Source organism: Rhea pennata, chromosome 9 (genome assembly GCF_028389875.1).
Source record: "Rhea pennata isolate bPtePen1 chromosome 9, bPtePen1.pri, whole genome shotgun sequence".
NCBI lineage: Eukaryota > Metazoa > Chordata > Aves > Rheiformes > Rheidae > Rhea > Rhea pennata.
In genome coordinates, this window is record NC_084671.1 from 20,523,466 (window position 1) to 20,542,308 (window position 18,843).

Genomic DNA, 18,843 nt, shown 5'->3' on the forward strand with positions numbered 1-18,843 from the left:
ATTCTCCCAATGAAAGTCTGTGCAAACCTTTTTCAAACCAGAACTACATTTAAGTCCTAATTATATAGGGCAAAACTGTAATTTGTTGATTTACTAACAGGCTTACAGGAAAAGCACGTTTGAGAATAGGCATCTACTAATTTTTCTATTACATACGTGATTAGAGTTCAGAATAACACAAAGAGGGGAATATTTCATTCACCTAAAATGGAAACTAGAACTTATACCTGCTTGCGTATCTGCTAGCAATCCTTTTTAAAAAGTATAACGCACACTTGGTTTTTTCCCTCTTTGTTGAAGACATAACAAAGGATATCTACTCAAGAATGCAAAAAGAAGGTAAGATTTGTTTTAAAAACTGATTAATGAAAGAGTAGGAATTAGATTAGTTAACTCTTTGCATGACTACTTAATCTAAGTAGCGAAAGTTACCTTTTCCCCAATTTCTTTTGCTGAGCTTTAACTTTTGTACCCCCCCCCCAAAAAAAAAAGAAAAAAAGTAAAGTAAACTAAATACTGGTTGAAAAAAAATCTTGAAGGTAGACAGTAATACACTTACCTTTTTAAAAACTTTTCCTGATGGCTGGATTTCATCCTCCTCTTTTAATATTTCACGTGTTCCCAAGAGTTTTTTGTCCTTAAATTTAGTTTTAGCATACTTAAAAACTTTGTCAAGTGTATCACATCCAGGATACAAAACTGAAGCTAAGCAGTGTTGACTGTTAACAGATCTGTATGCACCCCCAGGCTTGTTATTCACAGGTTTAGCTTTAACCTGCTTGGATTTTGCTATAGCCTCCCTTGATCCTGATAGTATGTACCATGGAATGTACGTTATAAAAGTGTACACCAAGATTATAAAGTTTATAAATTGCAGAAGAACAGGGTTGATGTTATGCTTCAACTTCATTTTGGCTGCTTGTGAAGCTTATACGAAAGAGTTTGAAAACACGCATCAATTAAGTGGAGATCCAAAAAGATCTGGAAAAAAGAAAAGAGAAGATTAGCAATGAATTCTATAGCTGTTGTATTGGGGGAGGGGTATTTTCAAACATTATTACAATCCATAAGAGGAATAGGTCTCTTTACACGGAGAAAATAGGGTAGGAATTTTTACTCCTAACAAACGTCACAAGATGCTGATATATGAGGAAAAATTCTTCTATTCCTCTTTAAGAGGCAGCGTTATATATTATATTTTTATTTTTATTGATTCTATACAACACAATAACAGAGTTATTAAGGAATTTAGGACTTGAGTTTTTAAATTAAATTACCTGTATAATCACATAACAGTTTCATATAAATACATGCCAATTACAAATTCAAAAGACAGCACAGTATAAATCACACCTGGATGAATATCCTAACTAGCAACCTTCATGTCCCTCAACTGTAAATAATCAAACTTCATACAAGCCCTAAGAAAACAAGCAATGCCACCTCTCTATCTGATCACTAAACCTGTCCACATACTTTCTAAACATTATACGAACTGAGACATCTATATAAGAAAAGGAAATTTTAACCTTCCTTCACGAAGCCCCTTCATGTGAAATAACTTTGCTGGCTCTTTTATACCTAAGAACATTCCCTCATCCACCAGGTTTCATCCATAACATTCGTATGCAGTGCATGCACTTGTCATATAAACAAGCATGAAAATAAGCTAAATAATATTGGGGAAAATCTGGGAAATAGCTAAAAAAAATTAAGAAGAAAATCCTAGCAATAGCATTATGAAGAAAATGTATAACTTCTTCGAGGCTCCTTAATGATGCCAGGATAGCCACTGGAACTTCTTTTTTCTTTTAATATTAATCTATCGTATCTAAAGAACAAGATTAAGGCAACTTTCTAATGTGTTCTACTGTAAAGACAAGAAGTTTTGCTTAATCCACAAAATAATTAAAATCATTATGGATAGCAGGAACTTGTCATAATGTCTAAAGATGAATTTCTGCAATAGTGAATGAGCTATCAATTATAAAAATCACTTTTTACATATAAAAAAAATAGTCTCACAATAAATACCTTAAAACCATTAACTGAGTGAAGTGTATTTATATTATTTAAAATATATTTTAAATGAGAATAAATAAATACCTTACATTTGTTGGATCAGATTAATTCTATCTTTCTCTAAACCACTGAATTTCTTAAAACTCCAAGCCAAAGTATCTCAATATCAACTTCTTCCCTAAAAAGCTGTTGTAACCCTCACTCTGTAACACTCCCCTCATATAGGCAATACAGTAGTACTTGAAGGAACCAACCAACATCAAGGCTATTCTGTAAAGCACCCAGAGACATAAATTTAAATAAAGTCTGTGAGCAATTCAAGGTAGGGAGTTACTGGGTCAGGCAGCATGAGGAAAAAGGATATAAAAAGAAAAATGGAACTGTGTATATTTTAATTTTCAGATCAAAAGGAAAGAAGTAATGACAAAAAAATAAATAGGCTGAAGAACAAATAATCAGTTGAAGAGACTTATGTTCTTAGGCTGTCACTGAGGGATGCTTAATGAAAATAATCGTATGCCAGGCAGTAAGCTACTTTTGATAGTGGCATAGAACACGATGTCTTGAAGCTGAATCTAGAGTTCACACGACAAAAATTTACCCATTTTCCATGAAGTTATGAATTGGGCTGTAATTTTGCATTGCCTAACTCAGGGAAGGGAAGGGAACAAAAAAACAAACAAACAAACAAACAAATAAAAAAAAAGGATTTCATTTTTCATGTAAAGCTGGATAACTGTGTTTTAACAATTTATCAAACACTGTGACAAGTTGCCAATGGTCTCCTGGGCTGCATTGGGAAGAGTGTTGCCAGCAGGTGGAGGGAGGTGATCCTGCCCCTCTACTCAGCCCTGTGAGGCCTCATCTCGAGTACTGTGTGCAGTTCTGGGCTCCCCAGGACAAGAGAGACATGGAGCTACTGCAGAGAGTCCAGCATAGGGCTACGAAGGTGATCAGAGGGCTGGAGCACCTGCCCTAGGAGGAACGGCTGCGAGAGCTGGGCCTCTTCAGCCTGGGGAAGAGCAGACTGAGGGGGGATCTGATCAATGTGTACAAGTACCTGAAGGGAGGGTGTCAAGGGGACGGGGACAAACTCTTTTCAGTTGTCCCGAGTGACAGGACAAGAGGCAGTGGGCAGAAACTGAAGCACAGGAAGTTCCGGCTGGACGTGAGGGGAAATTTCTTCCCTGTGAGAATGACGGAGCCCTGGACCAGGTTGCCCAGAGAGGCTGTGGAGTCTCCTTCTCTGGAGACAGCCAAGGCCCGCCTGGATGCAACTAGAGCAATGCAGGCTCTAGGTGACCCTGCTTGAGCAGGGAGGTTGGACTAGATGATCTCCAGAGGTCCCTTCCAACCTTACTGATTCTATGATTCTAAGTTTAAAAAAAAAAAAAAAAAGAGAGAGAGAGAGAGAGAGAAAGCAAGTGTTTTAATATTTTCTGAAAATCTTTCTCCAAAGAAGTGCCATGTCTGATAAACATACATCACCACTAGGTATTTTACATTTGAGATTTTGCAAAAACATCCACTTTGAGTTTTATACTTTTCTGTAGCAGGGAGGCATGGAGACCTTTTAGAATAGCAGCTTTCCATTTGAATTTGCAGATACTCTAACATCCTTATTCCCACCTCACCAGACTAGAAGAAAAGAATCTTTTATATTATTTCTAAAATAACTGCACCAAGGTCTCTCAGGAGCTCTTTTCTGACTCACTTGAAGCCTTACACAAAATCTCAAACCTGGAAATATTTTCTTTGAATTGTAAATCATGAATTATGTTATGCCTATGATTTCATAAAGGCTGCCTCCCAACAGAGGGTAACGAACATCCCCATAGGACAAGTGAAGGGGAAATACTTTCAGTTATCTGCCTAGTTCAGAAAATTGAGTGTCAGGCCTGGAAACAAGCCCTTGAACTCCAATTCTGATATGCATTCATCACTGGGTTTATTGCTTATCATGTCAGTTTCTCCTTCAATAAAGTGAGCGTCCCTTTCAAACAGATTCTTTTAATAAATCAACATTTAATTTTTTTTTCACTTAAAATGCTAATTAAAGAGAAAAGAATAGCTTTTACAAATGCAGTTGCTTGCCATAAATGCCTAATAAGACTTAACATTTTCTTTCTTTAAAACTTTGTAATCAGGAGATAACACAAACAAATAAAGAGACTGCTCATGTGCTTTTGTTTCTAGGATGATACCACTGTAATTAATAGGGGAAAAAAAACACATGCCTTTTTTGAACAGGGAAGGCAAACATATTCTAGTTGTTCCAAAAACAGCTGAGCTGTGACACAAAGGAAATTTCTTGGTGATAAGCTAATAACTCTATCTCTTTCCTTGTATGACTGAAGAACACAAGATGGGTTCCCTCCTCCCCATCTTTTCATTTACTTGTTCACTGTGTTGCTGAAGAGAAAGACTTCAGGTAAAAATCAAGAGAGATGCATTATTTCTGTCTGGTTAAAGTGTAGTGACGCCTTTATCAGATAGATTTATCTTTGCCACTCCCAGCAGAGGAACATTAAGTCAGCTAAATGGATCGCTGAGCTTCCAATAAAATCTCGGAGAAACTATCAGATGAAAAAGAGGGAGGGAAGGAGGCAGGCAGGGAGAAAGTCGACTAGCCCTGCTACTTCCAGGTTGTGAAAAAAAACATGCTTCTTCAATATGGTTCCTTCAGATATTTGCATTCACAGCGAAGCACACATGCATTTATGGTTTTCCAAAGATGTAATACTGAACATTATCTCACATCCAAGGAACAATGAGTAGCTCTTATTATTAAGCTGCCTGCCTATGTGTTTCATCACACACCTAAAAAGCTTCCACATAAACAAGATGCAATTGAAAACTTAATGGCTTAACTGTTCATCTAAACCAAAATGGGAGACAGGAAGCCTGAATGTTTTCAGTACACACACAGCTCTGTTTTAATCTGCTACCAGGACATATTTTACAGGGAAAGCTTGTATTTTCTGCGAGTGGAATACAGATTCAATTTCCGATGACAAGGTAGAAGAAAAACTCAACACAAAATCAAGTACAGAGGACTACCTTTCTTCATCTCTGCAAACGGAACCACTTGCCATCATGCACTTGAACATGATGGCATCTATGCTTAATACTCCACATTTTTAACCCTTTAATGTAAGCTATCCTAAAAATTCAAAGTAAAAAGATATAATTAATATTCAATTAGCAGAGCTACTTAAAAAATAAAGTTTCAGAGAAATTTTCAAAGTTTTCAAAGTTATTTCAATTTTGAAAGGCTTGAAAGGGACACACTGTTTGCTGTTTAATATATCTTATTTTAAAAAATATCAGACTGAAGAGTTAACAAAATATTTTACTTAAGCTTACATTTCATTGAAATTACAACTTCTGGTCACCTTATTAATTTTGGAAGCAGATGACCACTTTTGATCATAAAAAGAGGGTAAGTAAACCCAATTTGGGGGGTCAGAGAATAGAAGGAAGAGGGGAAAGGTATCCTACACACTTTTATCAAGTATTGGTTAACTATGACACTGAGGAAGTTCACTGCCTTCACGAGTTTTGTTTTGGTTTTCATGTATATGCTATCTAATCACTAACAAACAAAAACATGTATAGCATGAAAATATCTTTAACTGGTGCAGTCTGCATTGGAGTAGCTCTAAATGCTCAGGTTTTTAAATAATATGTATCCATTCTGGTGCTGTGGTTTTTGAGGAATCAGTGGTCAAACCCTGACTAGTGATGCAAGAAAGGTTGGCAGATTAAACTAAATCCTGGATGAAAGAGCTGCTAATTCATGCAAGAACATTCCTCATATAAAAAGCTATAGAAGCGGATATTTCTGCACATGCATAATACCTGTTCAATTTGTATATAATTCTATTTCATGAAGTAGTCACCAAATTGGAAATAGTAAGAGTACAAGTAAAATGTTACACTGTTTTTAATAGCAAGGACAAAAGGCAACCAGCATACTCATTCAAGAGCTTGGGCGAAATAAACCAGCAGTTTTCAGAACTAATCCTACTTAGTACATAATCAGTGATTTGGCCCTGTATACTTCTTACACTAATACTGTTCTACCCTTTAGTTTTAGAAGCAAACTTTTGTTAAATGAGAAGGGAAGAAATCCTTATAGGAATGTGTGTTTACTAATTGATCTGTTTATAACAACTACTTTACAATACAAGCATGAATTAACAAGAAAAAGAAACCTTATGCAACTTCTCATCGTGGGCAGGCACAGGTACAACAGCTGATACAAGTTCTCGTCTCAGTTACTCAACAGGAGCTGTCACAGGCAACCGTTCTGAAATCTAAAATGGAAAATCCCAATTAAATACAGCAACTATAAAATATACCCTCTGTACTTTCATCTTTTATAATAAATAAAAGCAACATTTTTCCCCATATGACTGCATACACATCACATAAAATAGTAAACGAATAATCAGACTTCCTCCCTCCCCTCTCAGAAATACGTATGTATTCAACTATGGTAACAAAAAATACATGAAAACTCTCATATATAACTCAACACAAAAACTGTCCATTGCAGTAAGAAACAGGATAAAAACTGAGATTTATTAGAGGTTACTGCTTCATAAACTGTGGAGTACTGAAGTTCAGATAATGTAAAAACCCCCAAAATATGGAGATAGTTGGAGGGAACAGGAAGAGATGCATGTCAGCTGCACCCTTTCACGGAGCCAGTCTGGCTTCTACATGTCAGTACTAACTTGGAGTTAACACACGTTCCCTTAACCTACAACTCCTGTGAGCCCATATTTAAATAGTTAACATAAGTTAACTTATGAGGAAAAATTAAAAAAAAAAAAAAAAAAAAAGGAAAGAAAATTCAAGATCCACACTCATCCTGGAAATAGTATTATCACATTTATGTGGTGCTGTACATGAGATAGTAAGTTTAACCAGATGAAAACTGGCTCTTCATGTAGTCTATTTGAAAATATCTCCAAAGAAGGGGCATTTAATGTGCAATGGCATTAAACTGTCTCCCTAGATAATCAAGGGATAACTGAGCTGAAGTGAATTTAAGAAAGGAACACAGGAAGTTTTAGGTTACAGTTCACTTTACAGAGAATTTTATAGAATCAAACAAGTAATAACAAAAGGCTTTGGAATATGTAAGTTAAAGACATACATGGCAGAGAAAGCCCCAGTAAGTTTTACAGTTGCACTAAATCACATAGAGCAAGCTAGGTTTATCTACAGTTGTGCATTCGGACATGATCACCACAGAAGGCTCAAAACTATGAATATTTTTTGTGAAGAAAAACATTTATTTCACTTTTAAATGACTAATTTTGCTAGACTACCTTTATTTCTATTGCAATTAATTCAAATGTTCATAATTCTTTGATCTTCCCAAGTCAGTTCTAGACTTCTAAGTCCACTAGTGAGCTGCAAAAACAAACTTTCTGAAGAGTGAAATTAATAAACATCAAACTCTTGTCTAGATATTCCTGCCATTTATTTGTTGGAACAAACAAACATGCTAATACCACTGGATTCTGTATCTCAGGTTCCACCAAAAACAGAAACACATTGGTAACAAAGAGGTGTGACAAAAAGGTGAGCAATTCTCAACTGCAGGCAACCACTCCTAATAAAGGACATTTGTGAAAAGATGATGCTATAACACTGTAAAAAGAAAAAACATCCTCAGATAAGTTACACTTGTCAAGAATATCAACCAATTAAAAATGCAGGAAGATGCACTGCTAAGAGAAATGGGAGCATTTCCACCCTGCTGCATCCTGTTGTACCAACATGCTCTTGCACCCACAGTGAAGCATTTGTCAACTGAATGTGCTCACAAACTACCCTCTCACTTATTACCTATTCAACAGAAGCAAAATGACATTTGTTTACATTTATTTTTCATACATTATCAGGGAATAAAGAAAAAATTTCAAAACAGAGGGAAAAGCAAGCACATAAAAATATCTTAAGCTGGTCAGCCTAATTCATCAATGGACCATTAAGCTAATCAACCCTCTAAATGACTTTTAATGTCCTGCAAATATTTCATCTACAGAAAGAATGAAAAAAGTGCAGTAGACAGAAATGTTTTAGAAAAAAAAATTCAGGTATCTGAAATCAATGAAGACCAGGTGATTATTTAGCTCTGAAATAACAGGGTCAGATCATACTGTGAGGAAAAATAGTGTGCCGTATGAAAAAAACAAAAGAAGGTGCTGGTGTTAATGAAGATAAACATCTAGTTTCCGAATTATTTATTATCAGTAACAATAATAAAAATAAATAAAAACAGCAACATCATGGGTCATCAAAGAAAGAGCTGAAGAGCCCCAAAGCATGGCAGGAATCAACACCTGATCACTAAAGAGTGGCACTGAAGCACTGGCAGCCTAAAGCCAGGGCACGCTTACAGCTAACCTGAGTCATCCCATGATGCTGCCTTCCATGGCCAGGATGTGCCTTACACGCTGCAGGGACCTTGAGATCCCCGGCACAGCTCGTGGGGTCCATCCTGCTCTGCACACCACCATCGCGGTGACGGGAAACCACTCTGCGAGGCAGTTCCCTCCATCTGCTCAGCCCCAGCTCCTCCACCAGCTCTAATGCTGGCTTGCCTCTGGGGCCACTGGTTTGTGAGCTCCCTCCCAGCCAGGGGTCACCTTTGCCGAGGCTAGCACCTGGCCTTGGCTCCACGACTGGAGTGCTGGAGTCCTTTCCGCTGGGCTGCTCTGAAACAGTTGCACTGGACTGACCTCAAATCCTCCTTTAAAATAAAGTTCCTCTTTTGTGTCAAGTTTGGGGGAGATTTGCAACTTGATACAAAATAATTTCTCCTTGATGATTAAAAAAAAAAAAAATAAAAAAGTAATCTTAGCACTCAGTGAACCAATCCTTAAATTACCACCGTACACCGGAAATAAAAAACCTACCACAGCAACTTCCAATCAACAGCGCATTCTTGCAAATCTCTATCTGACCATATGTGGCTTATTAAGGTTATTAAAAGGCCTTTGCTAAAGAAAGTCAGATTGGTAAGAGTAGGATTGTATGGCTATAATAACCTTCCTTACTAGTCTGGAGGTTTGCATCAAACCTTTTCAAGTAGGTAGAATTAATTTCAAGAATGAAATTAATTCCCACATCCTTTCTGATCCTTAATTTTCCATTCTAAATTCTGAACATTAGATTTTGTGTCTCTCCCTGGACTTTGCCTTCCTCAAGTCTAAGTGCTGTGAACTGCTACTACTAGTATGCAAAGAAAAAGGTATAGTAAGAGACAAGAATTACTTCTGATAGCAGCTTTTTTCTCAAAAAATCAGGGGGGAATAAGGATGAAGAATCTATGACAATTCTTTGTAAGCCTGTCTCCGTTAATTTTAAACTACCTTGTTCTCCCCCTAGAGATTCCAGCTCTACTACATACCTCTCACACAACCCTAGCTGAATTTCTCAGATTCCCTAAATATTTCTATTCCATTCTGCTCAGTATCACAACCACCACCAGACAGCTTCCCAGAGCCGTCTAAGCACTTTGACTCTTCTGTACACAATTACATCCCTTTGGAAGGTTTGAACATAAGCTATTCCACAATTAAACTCCATTTCTGAGGGTGATTCAGGCATTTTGTACATACATGCATTTCAGCAAAGTATACATTAGATATACATTAGGGCACAAAGTGACAACAAGCAAAGACAGGTCTGTTCAGGGCAGCCAAGGCTGTTCACGAAGTGCAGAGCCTGAGGGTGTAGATTTAACACTGCACTGCCGAGCCTGAGGGTGTAGATTTAACACTGCACTGCCGTTAAAAAAGAGCGTCCACCTCCGGAACGTAATCCAGCACTTTCCCTCTGTTGCACTGATACATTTGCGTTTGCATGGCTACAAATGAGTCAGCTTAGCTCCCTGATCCAGTTTAAACTTTCTCCTTCTTGGTGAAGGAGGGTTAGTTTTCCTTTGTATCAGCTTTGGTGCTCACTTGAGCCTAGCATGAGTCATTTCAGGAACCTAAATCAACAGAAAATTAACATTACAAGGAAGAATTTTTCCACTATCTTAAATTGGGTAACCGTGAACAGACAAACCGTATCCCCACCACAGGGAAGGGAACATATAGCTGGGAAAGAGGAAGACGCAGGCTAGCAGTCATGCTGTAAATCTTGGTTCAGCTCTTAACTGTAAAAGATCCAAGATCAGCACAGGTGATACCTGAAACACCCTGTGACTCTCATCACCAGTGCAGCGGCAGGAGAGGGGAGCTGGGCGCTGGAGGACCAACCTCACTCTCTCACTAACTAGGGAACATTACTTTTTTTGGATTTCACATTTCGTGGTTGCAAGTGCTACAACTTAAATACCTTTAAACTCTGATAAAGATTCCTATTAATACAAGGGGTATTAAATGATGGCCTTCACATCTCAATTCCATTTGTAAAAATGAGGCTTCCATTTCCTTAGGAGCTGCCAGAAGACATGTTATTAGCATAAATATAGTATGCATTTACTAGGCACAAAGACACTATAACGGTAGGAGTTACATGAATGTTAAAAGTCAAAGGCCTTTCAGTTTTTTTAAAAAAACTATTTTATAGAGAGACTTCCTACTATATTAACTACAGCTTCAGAAAACAGAAGTTCATCTTAGTTTCTAAAAAAGCTTGTAAAATTAGCATTTTCTTTTCCTTCTAGTAATATACGCTTTAGATTCATTTACACTTCAGAGCCAAATGGGGTAAATGGGGAGCGCAAGGTGGGGACTAACAGTAGCAGACAACAGAGAGATAAATCTGTTTAGCACAGAACTAAATTAGATAGTAATTGAAATTTCCTAAAAAGAAAAGTGCCTTTTCTTCTAGGCAGATCCTAAGTATATCCAACTATTTCTAGAAAGGTATTAAACTCTCTATTTGCTCACAACCTCTTCTATATACTTCCAAGACTCTCTTTTATGAAATCTCACTGCATGTTGCAGGAAAGTGGGAGACTCCAGTATCTAAATCTATCCTCTGCTTTTTACAAAACAAAGAGTAAAATTGATGAGGATTTGAAGGCTAAAATGACAATCAAATTAATCACATAGCAGACAGATAGCTTTATTTTTCCCTCAAACTACAGGACTTTCACTGCAGAGTTCAACTGTGTGGGCTGCACCCTAAAGTTTAACCATTGTAACATATGAAAAAGAAAAACAAGTTATGTTCAGTGCTAATTCAGGAGCAATACTTTAACAGACACTCCTAAAGCTATTATTAACTATGACAGGTAAATCAGCTGAAAAACGCAAACCCTATTACAAATTTGCATTTCAGAAATTTTCCTTTTCCAAATAGTTTAAAATTACTTTCCTTAAATAAGTTTTAAAATTAACTTATTTAAGGCAAGCTAAACATTTTATGGATTGATGAATAAATCCTCTACTAACAAGAATAATAATACACAGCTTTAAGGTAATAATTATTTTCACAAGATCCAAAAGCACTTCCCAAGAAGTCATTGTTACTAGTACTGCAGAGAGAGAAAAATATTTATCTGAAATCAGTCAACAAAGTAATGGCTAAGCCAGGAACACAATCCAGTACTCCTACATCTTGGCCTCCTCTTCATCCCACTATATAACACTGCTTTATGGCAAAAAGGTGTCTTATTCATTTCAGGGACTTTGCTTTATCAGATATTGTCATATCTTCCTTCTATTCCTCTTCATAAGCAGCTATTAAAACATGCAACAGGTGTATTTAATGTATTTAACTATTTTTATTTTTTGTTCTGTCAGGAAACATTAATGCACAGTATCTTACTACTACATGAGATCTCAAAGTAATTTTGACATCTGAACGTTAACTCTCAAAATGAAAGAAAAAATGATTCTTCAAACACAATACTAGATTTCCAAACACAACTATAAATGAAACATGGAAGAGAAGTAGAACAAGAACAATACAAATAAATTTCTAATATGAAAATTTTCTGCATAAAAATAAAAAAGATGGAAGCTTTTTCATTAGCCACAACCTTTGGCTTCTAGCAAAGTGGAGTAACAGCTCAGCTATCACTTCCAGTTTGCATTCTAAATTTCTGAAGTCATTTTTTCAATCATTTGAGACAATCATTCTAAATACTTCCACTGGGAGGCAGACTCCGCTTTCACTTGAATGGAAAGAAACAATCAGAATGGCTTAACATGCCATTTTCTACCACAAAATACATCCTTGAATGATTTTTCTAATTTCAGGGAAACCTGAAATGCTAAGAAGCAAAACAGTTTACTGTATTCTTTTTGTATATATGTTCCATTACTGTATTTTAAGTCTGGTTTTGTATTGTATTTCAGTCATGTATTTGTCAGATCAAACAAAAAACATAACTATACCAGAAATTTCTTATCCAAAAAGGTGCTCTTATCTTTTCTCTAACATAAGTTATATAAACATGAAAATTATATCATGTAGCTTTAGATGAATTACAATTTATGTAGTGGCAGTAAAAATTATTACTTATTATCCTACATTAAAAAAAACAAAAACAAAAAAAAGGGTGGCTTATTCCAGCATCCAGCAACTCCATGTATTTACATCATGCCTCTTCTCTCTTTCTGAAAGATTTCTTCTCTTACTTGGTTAGCTTTTGTTAGGAATAATCTCAGAATCCCTTTAGAGAACAAGTAGTAAGTGAATACACTCAAGTCAAACAACAAAGAAAATATAAAAAAAAAACAAAATGATGTTGTAGGCTTCAGAGGAAAGAGTAAAGGATTCAGTCCAAATCTTCAGAGAAGCTCCTCACAAGAAAAACATCAGCAAGATGAACATTACTTTCAAGAGAAATTATACAATATTTGTTAAAGGAAATAAGGACATCCACAGCATGACCAAAAGTATCAAAGGGATAAATTTGGATATTTCACACTTAATCTGAAAGGTTAAACTAGTGACATTTTCACCAGAATTTCTTTTTCAAAAAATAAGTAAATTTTCAGGTTCCCCTCCCCCCCCCTTTTTTTTTTTAATATAATATAGTATACACTCACCTACAGGGATTTTTTACAGAAAACCTAACTAACAACTTCCCACAGAAACGTAGTAACATCTGTGCATATCTGCCCATTCACCCACCTCTGCTGTTTCAATTCTATCTCCCAAACAGGACAACTGCCTCTCACCCTCTCATCTGGCCAAGGAGCCTTGCTAATAATACCTTTCAGGGAAAGGCTAATGCTCCTAATTCCACATGCATGTTTCAGACTACATTTGTAACATCCACTTTAAATTTAATTAAGAGGTCCTCGTTCTACCAGCCAAAAAGCAGTAAAGCAACAGGAACACTGTGACCTATCGCACAACTTGAAAAAATAGAATCAGGAAAAACGTCTAAAAACAAAACTTACACACGCCTCATTGGAAATTTAATAGCTGATGAAGTAAACCTCTCCACAAGAACTGAGAGACAGACAAGGCAGCTTTTTCATTCTAGTAAATACATAAACGCAGAGAATAATTTGCGAAACTTTTCCTCAGCACAAGCGGAAAGGCAGAAATGAAATTCAAGTTCTGTAAATATGAAATTCAAGTATACTTTTTGAGCACTTTTGCTACAAGTTATAAATCTATTCTCAAAACAAATAGTCTTCTATTAGACTAACTTTAAAATGATTTGTGAAAATTCATCTCCAAAACATCAAACTAGAGGTTTACTTACGTTACTTACAGAAATAGTTTAAAATGAATTATATCTGAATATTGAGAACACGTATGCCAGCTGCACTACAAGGCATAAAATCTACTTTTCCCCCAATATTTTTTTTCAGATCCTAATATTACAAAAACACTCAGTTTATTTAACTCAAAATTTCAAAAAAAAAGCATTTGAAACATGAAACAAATCTTTGTCAAACGAAACAAAACTGTTTTATAAGACATTTACAATGCTGCACATAGTTAAGAAGGAGAAATAGGACTTCGACAAATAACGTCGTCTATGGACATAAGTACGACACTATGCATGTTAAACTGCCAAGCAGGAACATCACAAATACACCTGGAAGCCAGTTAGGAACTCTTCTTATCTATCATGGATACTCAGTCCTGTTCTCAGCAGCAGCAAAGCGGACCAGAAAAAGGTTCCTATTCACTGTATCTCTTTAAGGCTACCACAGAAGAAGATTTCAACTGTTACTGTTTCATCCTCCTTCCCTGTGCCCTAACCCCATCTATTTATGGAGCCACCAGCATTCTTTCTTGACACTAAAAAACTGTGCGTAGGGGTGGAGAGAGGGAAGGAGAATCACACATGAAAGTTTAAATTACAGAATGATTAATTAGTAGGCTGCTTTGGTGCAACTCATTTTATAAAGTAAATTCTCTTGGCTGCTCTGGAATTTTAGGGATAGCTGTAACAATCCAGTAGCCTTCCAATACTACAAAATTTTAAAAAATGAAAGGAAAATATTTCTGTCAAATTCAATGTTTGCAGAATTACTTTATCTAGGTTTCATATCTATACTGATTGGTGAAACGACTCCCTTGTTCAAAATCTAGCACTCAAATTTACTTATATAAAGTATAAGGTTGCCTAACCTACTCATTTGAGATTATCTCCTATTTTCTAACCTTAAAAGTAACGGAACGTAAAGAGAACCTTTCTCCCCAGTTGTACCAGAATATCTTTTCTCTCTTTCCAGTATTCTCTCTCTCCTCTTGTAAGCAAAGCACGGCAGAATGAGTTATGAATTTGCCTTACAACTCTATAACACAAAATATATGAAAAACAAGGACTCATTAAATTAGAGACCATTTTATCCTAAGTAAAGAAGCAATTAAGAGTGTGATCCTGACCCCAACTCCTTAAGTGCTCCCTTTAAAATGCAAGTTACAAACTCAAGTGCTGAAAATCAGAAGACAACATCCATTGCCCACAGATGTGGGCTGAAGGAGATAAACATAAGATAATTCTCTAACTCTCCATAGAGGATAATTTAAGTCATTAACAGTAGATATGTAATCGGTAGGTAGGGAGTTCTGGGCAAAAGAAAAGAATCTTGTTTCTCTACACAGGGAAAACAGACACACCCTTAGACCCTGACTGTATAGTATAAAGATCAAAAAATTGAAGCATCTGATTGGGTGGAGTCTCCACAATTGAGTTTTTAATTTAAGAACATGAACCTTTGAAAAAAGAAAAAATAGTCCCACAGCACTAACAGCATTTGCAGAAATTATGCGAACATTCTCAGGTGAAATTATTTTCCCTGTATTTTACAGAAGGTCAGATTACTATTTCAGCTGTGTTTCATGAGCTACTAGCATTTTTAAAACCCAAAACATGTCTTCCACTTAAAAAATCTTCAGAAGAATCACTAAAAATAAAGGTAATGTTGTAATTAAAATATATATACTTTTAACTATTGTACTCTTAGACATACAAATATCTACAGATGTACAGAAAAAAAGTCAGTTCATTCTGTTATGCTCTGGACCTGGCCACAACACTGAATTCATGACACAGGACTTGGATAACCTTTTTTCTTTTAAATACATCTTTTACTACTGTTAAATCACAGGTTTTAGAAACTTAAAATAGAAGTTTCTTTATGAATGTCTATTTTATGTTGGCATTCCTGATCAAAACCTTCACACTGCCTTCCAACACCCACTAATACCTTGGGTGAGGCAAAAGTTCTATGGTTAGGACACTCAAACACTGGTTCACAGCCCTATTACCCTTGATTGGGAAGCGGATTTGTACTTCATTCATGGATGTCTAGAACATCATCAGGTTAATCTATTTACACAGACTGTCAGAGAACTAGATAAAATCTCCATAAGCATCTTTCTCTACAAGGAAAAATATCTATAGAGCTATCAGCACTGCAAAAAATTGAAAGTATTTTTTAGGAGTCTCAAAGCTGTTCAGTGGGAGAATCATTTCTCTACTCACGACTTCCTTAAAAAATGCAGCAATACTTCATCAGACCAATTAAAAATTCAGCTATGAAAGAATGACAAGAGACAGAACTTTTCAAGTAGCCAGCACCTGAAAACAGAACTTACTGTTGTGGAACAAATTTGAGTCACATTGTTACCACCTACTAAGCTTTACAACCTAAAGACCTGAGACCACTCGGTGCCTCCCATACTTTTGGCCTTACCCCTTTTCTCTTCAGCACTCAAACACATATCCTCCCAGATAAAATCCTCCCAGAAAAGCCTTCCCAACCCCCTGCTTCTCCCCTCTTCCCTTCCACCTTTTGCAAACACACTTGAAACACACACCATACGCATTCTCTTTACCAAACACAAATTACATACACATGTAACTTTGAAAAACACACATAAACCACTCACCACACCTGCTCCTCTTTCCAACTTTCTTGTAGGTTCTCACAGAACTAAAAGCTCATAAATTTTAATATGGTTTTGTGGAACAAGTGCAGGCCATGCTCCACTGTTTCACAGAACGTATTCTGGAATTACCTTAGAACTTTGGTTCATATAAACCATACTATATGTCTGATCCAACAAATCTTATGTTATCATGCATAATGATGCATGATATTGCACGAGTCTGTCTGAAGCCTTCTGGTGATAAAGCACGAAACCCACATAAAACCTTCCTTGTGTGGATGGCCCAGGTTTCTTGCACTTCTCTTAGTAGTCAACCTGAGCAAAATGGAGTAGATTCCATTTTTTTGTTCTGGAGCACAGAAAGGAAAAGGCAGAAAATTCTTTCCTTTAAAGATGAAGGGAAATTGTTAGATAATGTTTTGCTTTCTTTTCAGAACATCCTTATGAGTTTATCACAGGAGGAGTATTATGTTCTAAAAGGACAGTGATGCAGCAAATAGATGGGAAACTGGATCTAGAAGAGCAGTTCTACTGCTACTCTGTTGCTTAATTCTCAGCAAGTCACTTCTATCCTTTATCCCAGTCTTACGTTGGTTTCATCTACTACCAACAAGCATTTAGGATACGGATAGTATTTATATAGTACTTAGCAAAAATTAAACATTAGGTTTCCAATTTTCAAGTGAAATAGGAAAAGGCTTGCAGTTTGTGACTGCTGTTTATGAGCTACACACAGTGAAAGATCTGTGTTCGGTAACTTTTGATAATTCTGGACATCTTCCCTGCCTTTCTGGAAATTCATGAAATAAGAGAAGTTAGTTTGTCCCATATCTGAAACTGTAATTAACTAGTACATCTTAGTAATTAACAGCACTCATGAACACTGATAGAAGTGTAACTGCACAGTACACGTATATTGACACATTGCTTCCTCCTCCTTCTGTGAAATTATGGACTGTAAATCAGTAGTTCGACTTCCAATTAGCTGTAGATTTGCCTAGAGAATGAGAAGACGTGTGAGAATAACTCCTTCTCAAAGGTCAGTGAAGATTTTTGCAAGTTTTAAAACAGGCTGATTCTAAAACAGTTTTGACTGAGTAGGAAGCATTTTTTCCTGTTTGATTTAAAAGCTACTACAGCTTGAGATCTCAGCTTCCTTAAGAAATCTGAACTACTACTTCCTATAATCCTGAATTTAGTAATAGTCATTCAGAAAGTATGATTAGGATGTTGGCCTATCCAAATGATTTCTTTCAACATCCTCAAAATAGTTAGATCCCACATCTTGAAGCTGGTTACTGAATCCTTCAAGAGTTCTTCAGGCCTTACTAAATTGCAAATCATGATGTAGCTCCGGATCTCAGGATGAAGAGAACTACTTTCAACTCTAAGTGTAAAATTAAACAATTAAAGTCTTGCTTTTGGAGAGCTTCTTAAGATTGATTTAAATGCTCCAAGTATGATAAATCAACCTGCATTAAACTCCACCTTGTAACTCCTGCACTGCATTCAGTTCCAAATAAGCTGTCTCAGAAACTTCTCAGCAACATGACAGCTATGTGGGCAGAAACTAAACAGAACTGTAAAATAATTCAGGTGGGAAGGGACCTCACGAGGTCTCTAGCTCAAACTCCCGCTCAAAATAGGGTCAGCTATGAGATCAGCTGTGGTTACCAAGGATTTATCCAGTCAGGTCTTGAAAATCTCCAAGGATGGAGACTACAATACCATTCTGGGCAGGATGTTCCACTGTGTGACTGTGCTCATGGTGAAAAAGCTCTGCCTCATATCCAAAAACCTCTCGTTTCAATTTATGGCTGGCCTGTCTTGTCCTCCCACCACTCACCACTGAAAATAGCCTAGCTCCACTTTCTTGATAACCCCCCCAAGGTACTGGAAGGCTGCTGTTAGGTTCCCCCCACAATACCACACTCCTGAAGCCCCGCGCCCCCCCCATCCCACCCCCAGCCCCGTCGCCAAGCTGAACGGAACAAGCCTAGTTCCCTCAGCCTCTCCTCATAGGGCAGACAATCCAGCTCAAAAGATCACTTTGATAGCTCACCACTGAACTCACTCCACTCTATCAACATCTGTCTTGCAGCGGTGGTGGGGAGCAGTACAGCTGGATGCAATACTCTGGATGTTGTCTCATGAGTACTGAGTAGCGGGGGATAATCACTCAATATGCTTACTGCCTATACTCATGTTGATAGAGCTCAGAATGCATTTGCCCTTCCTTGCTGCCAGTGTACACAGCCGCCTCCCGCTCAGCCTGCTGTCTGCCAAAACCCAGGGCCCTTTCTGCAGAGCTGCCCCCCAGTCAGTCAGGCCCCAGCTGCATTGTTGCAAGGGGCTGGTTATTCCTCTGCCAGGAAGCAAAGTCAGGAAACCCTCAACCCTAAGTAACTGCTTAAATGGCAAATTTGCTTAGTAATCAGCAGCAGACAAAATAGATAGAAATTGAAGCCAAGA

The 18,843-nt window shown here is 37.0% G+C and overlaps 1 protein-coding gene across 3 annotated transcripts in view; it reads right to left on the reverse strand.

The window, feature by feature from the left end:
* ACSL3 (acyl-CoA synthetase long chain family member 3) overlaps positions 1-18,843 on the reverse strand; it is a 52,254-nt gene that overhangs the window by 30,341 nt on the left and 3,070 nt on the right. For all 3 annotated transcript variants that reach the window (XM_062582845.1, XM_062582848.1, XM_062582847.1), the window contains exons 2-3: positions 6,240-6,341; positions 560-981 (exon numbers count right to left, since the gene is read on the reverse strand). In XM_062582845.1, the coding sequence (XP_062438829.1) occupies positions 560-910 (351 nt within the window). In that variant the 5' untranslated portion in view covers positions 911-981; positions 6,240-6,341. The remainder of the gene's footprint in view (positions 1-559; positions 982-6,239; positions 6,342-18,843) is intronic.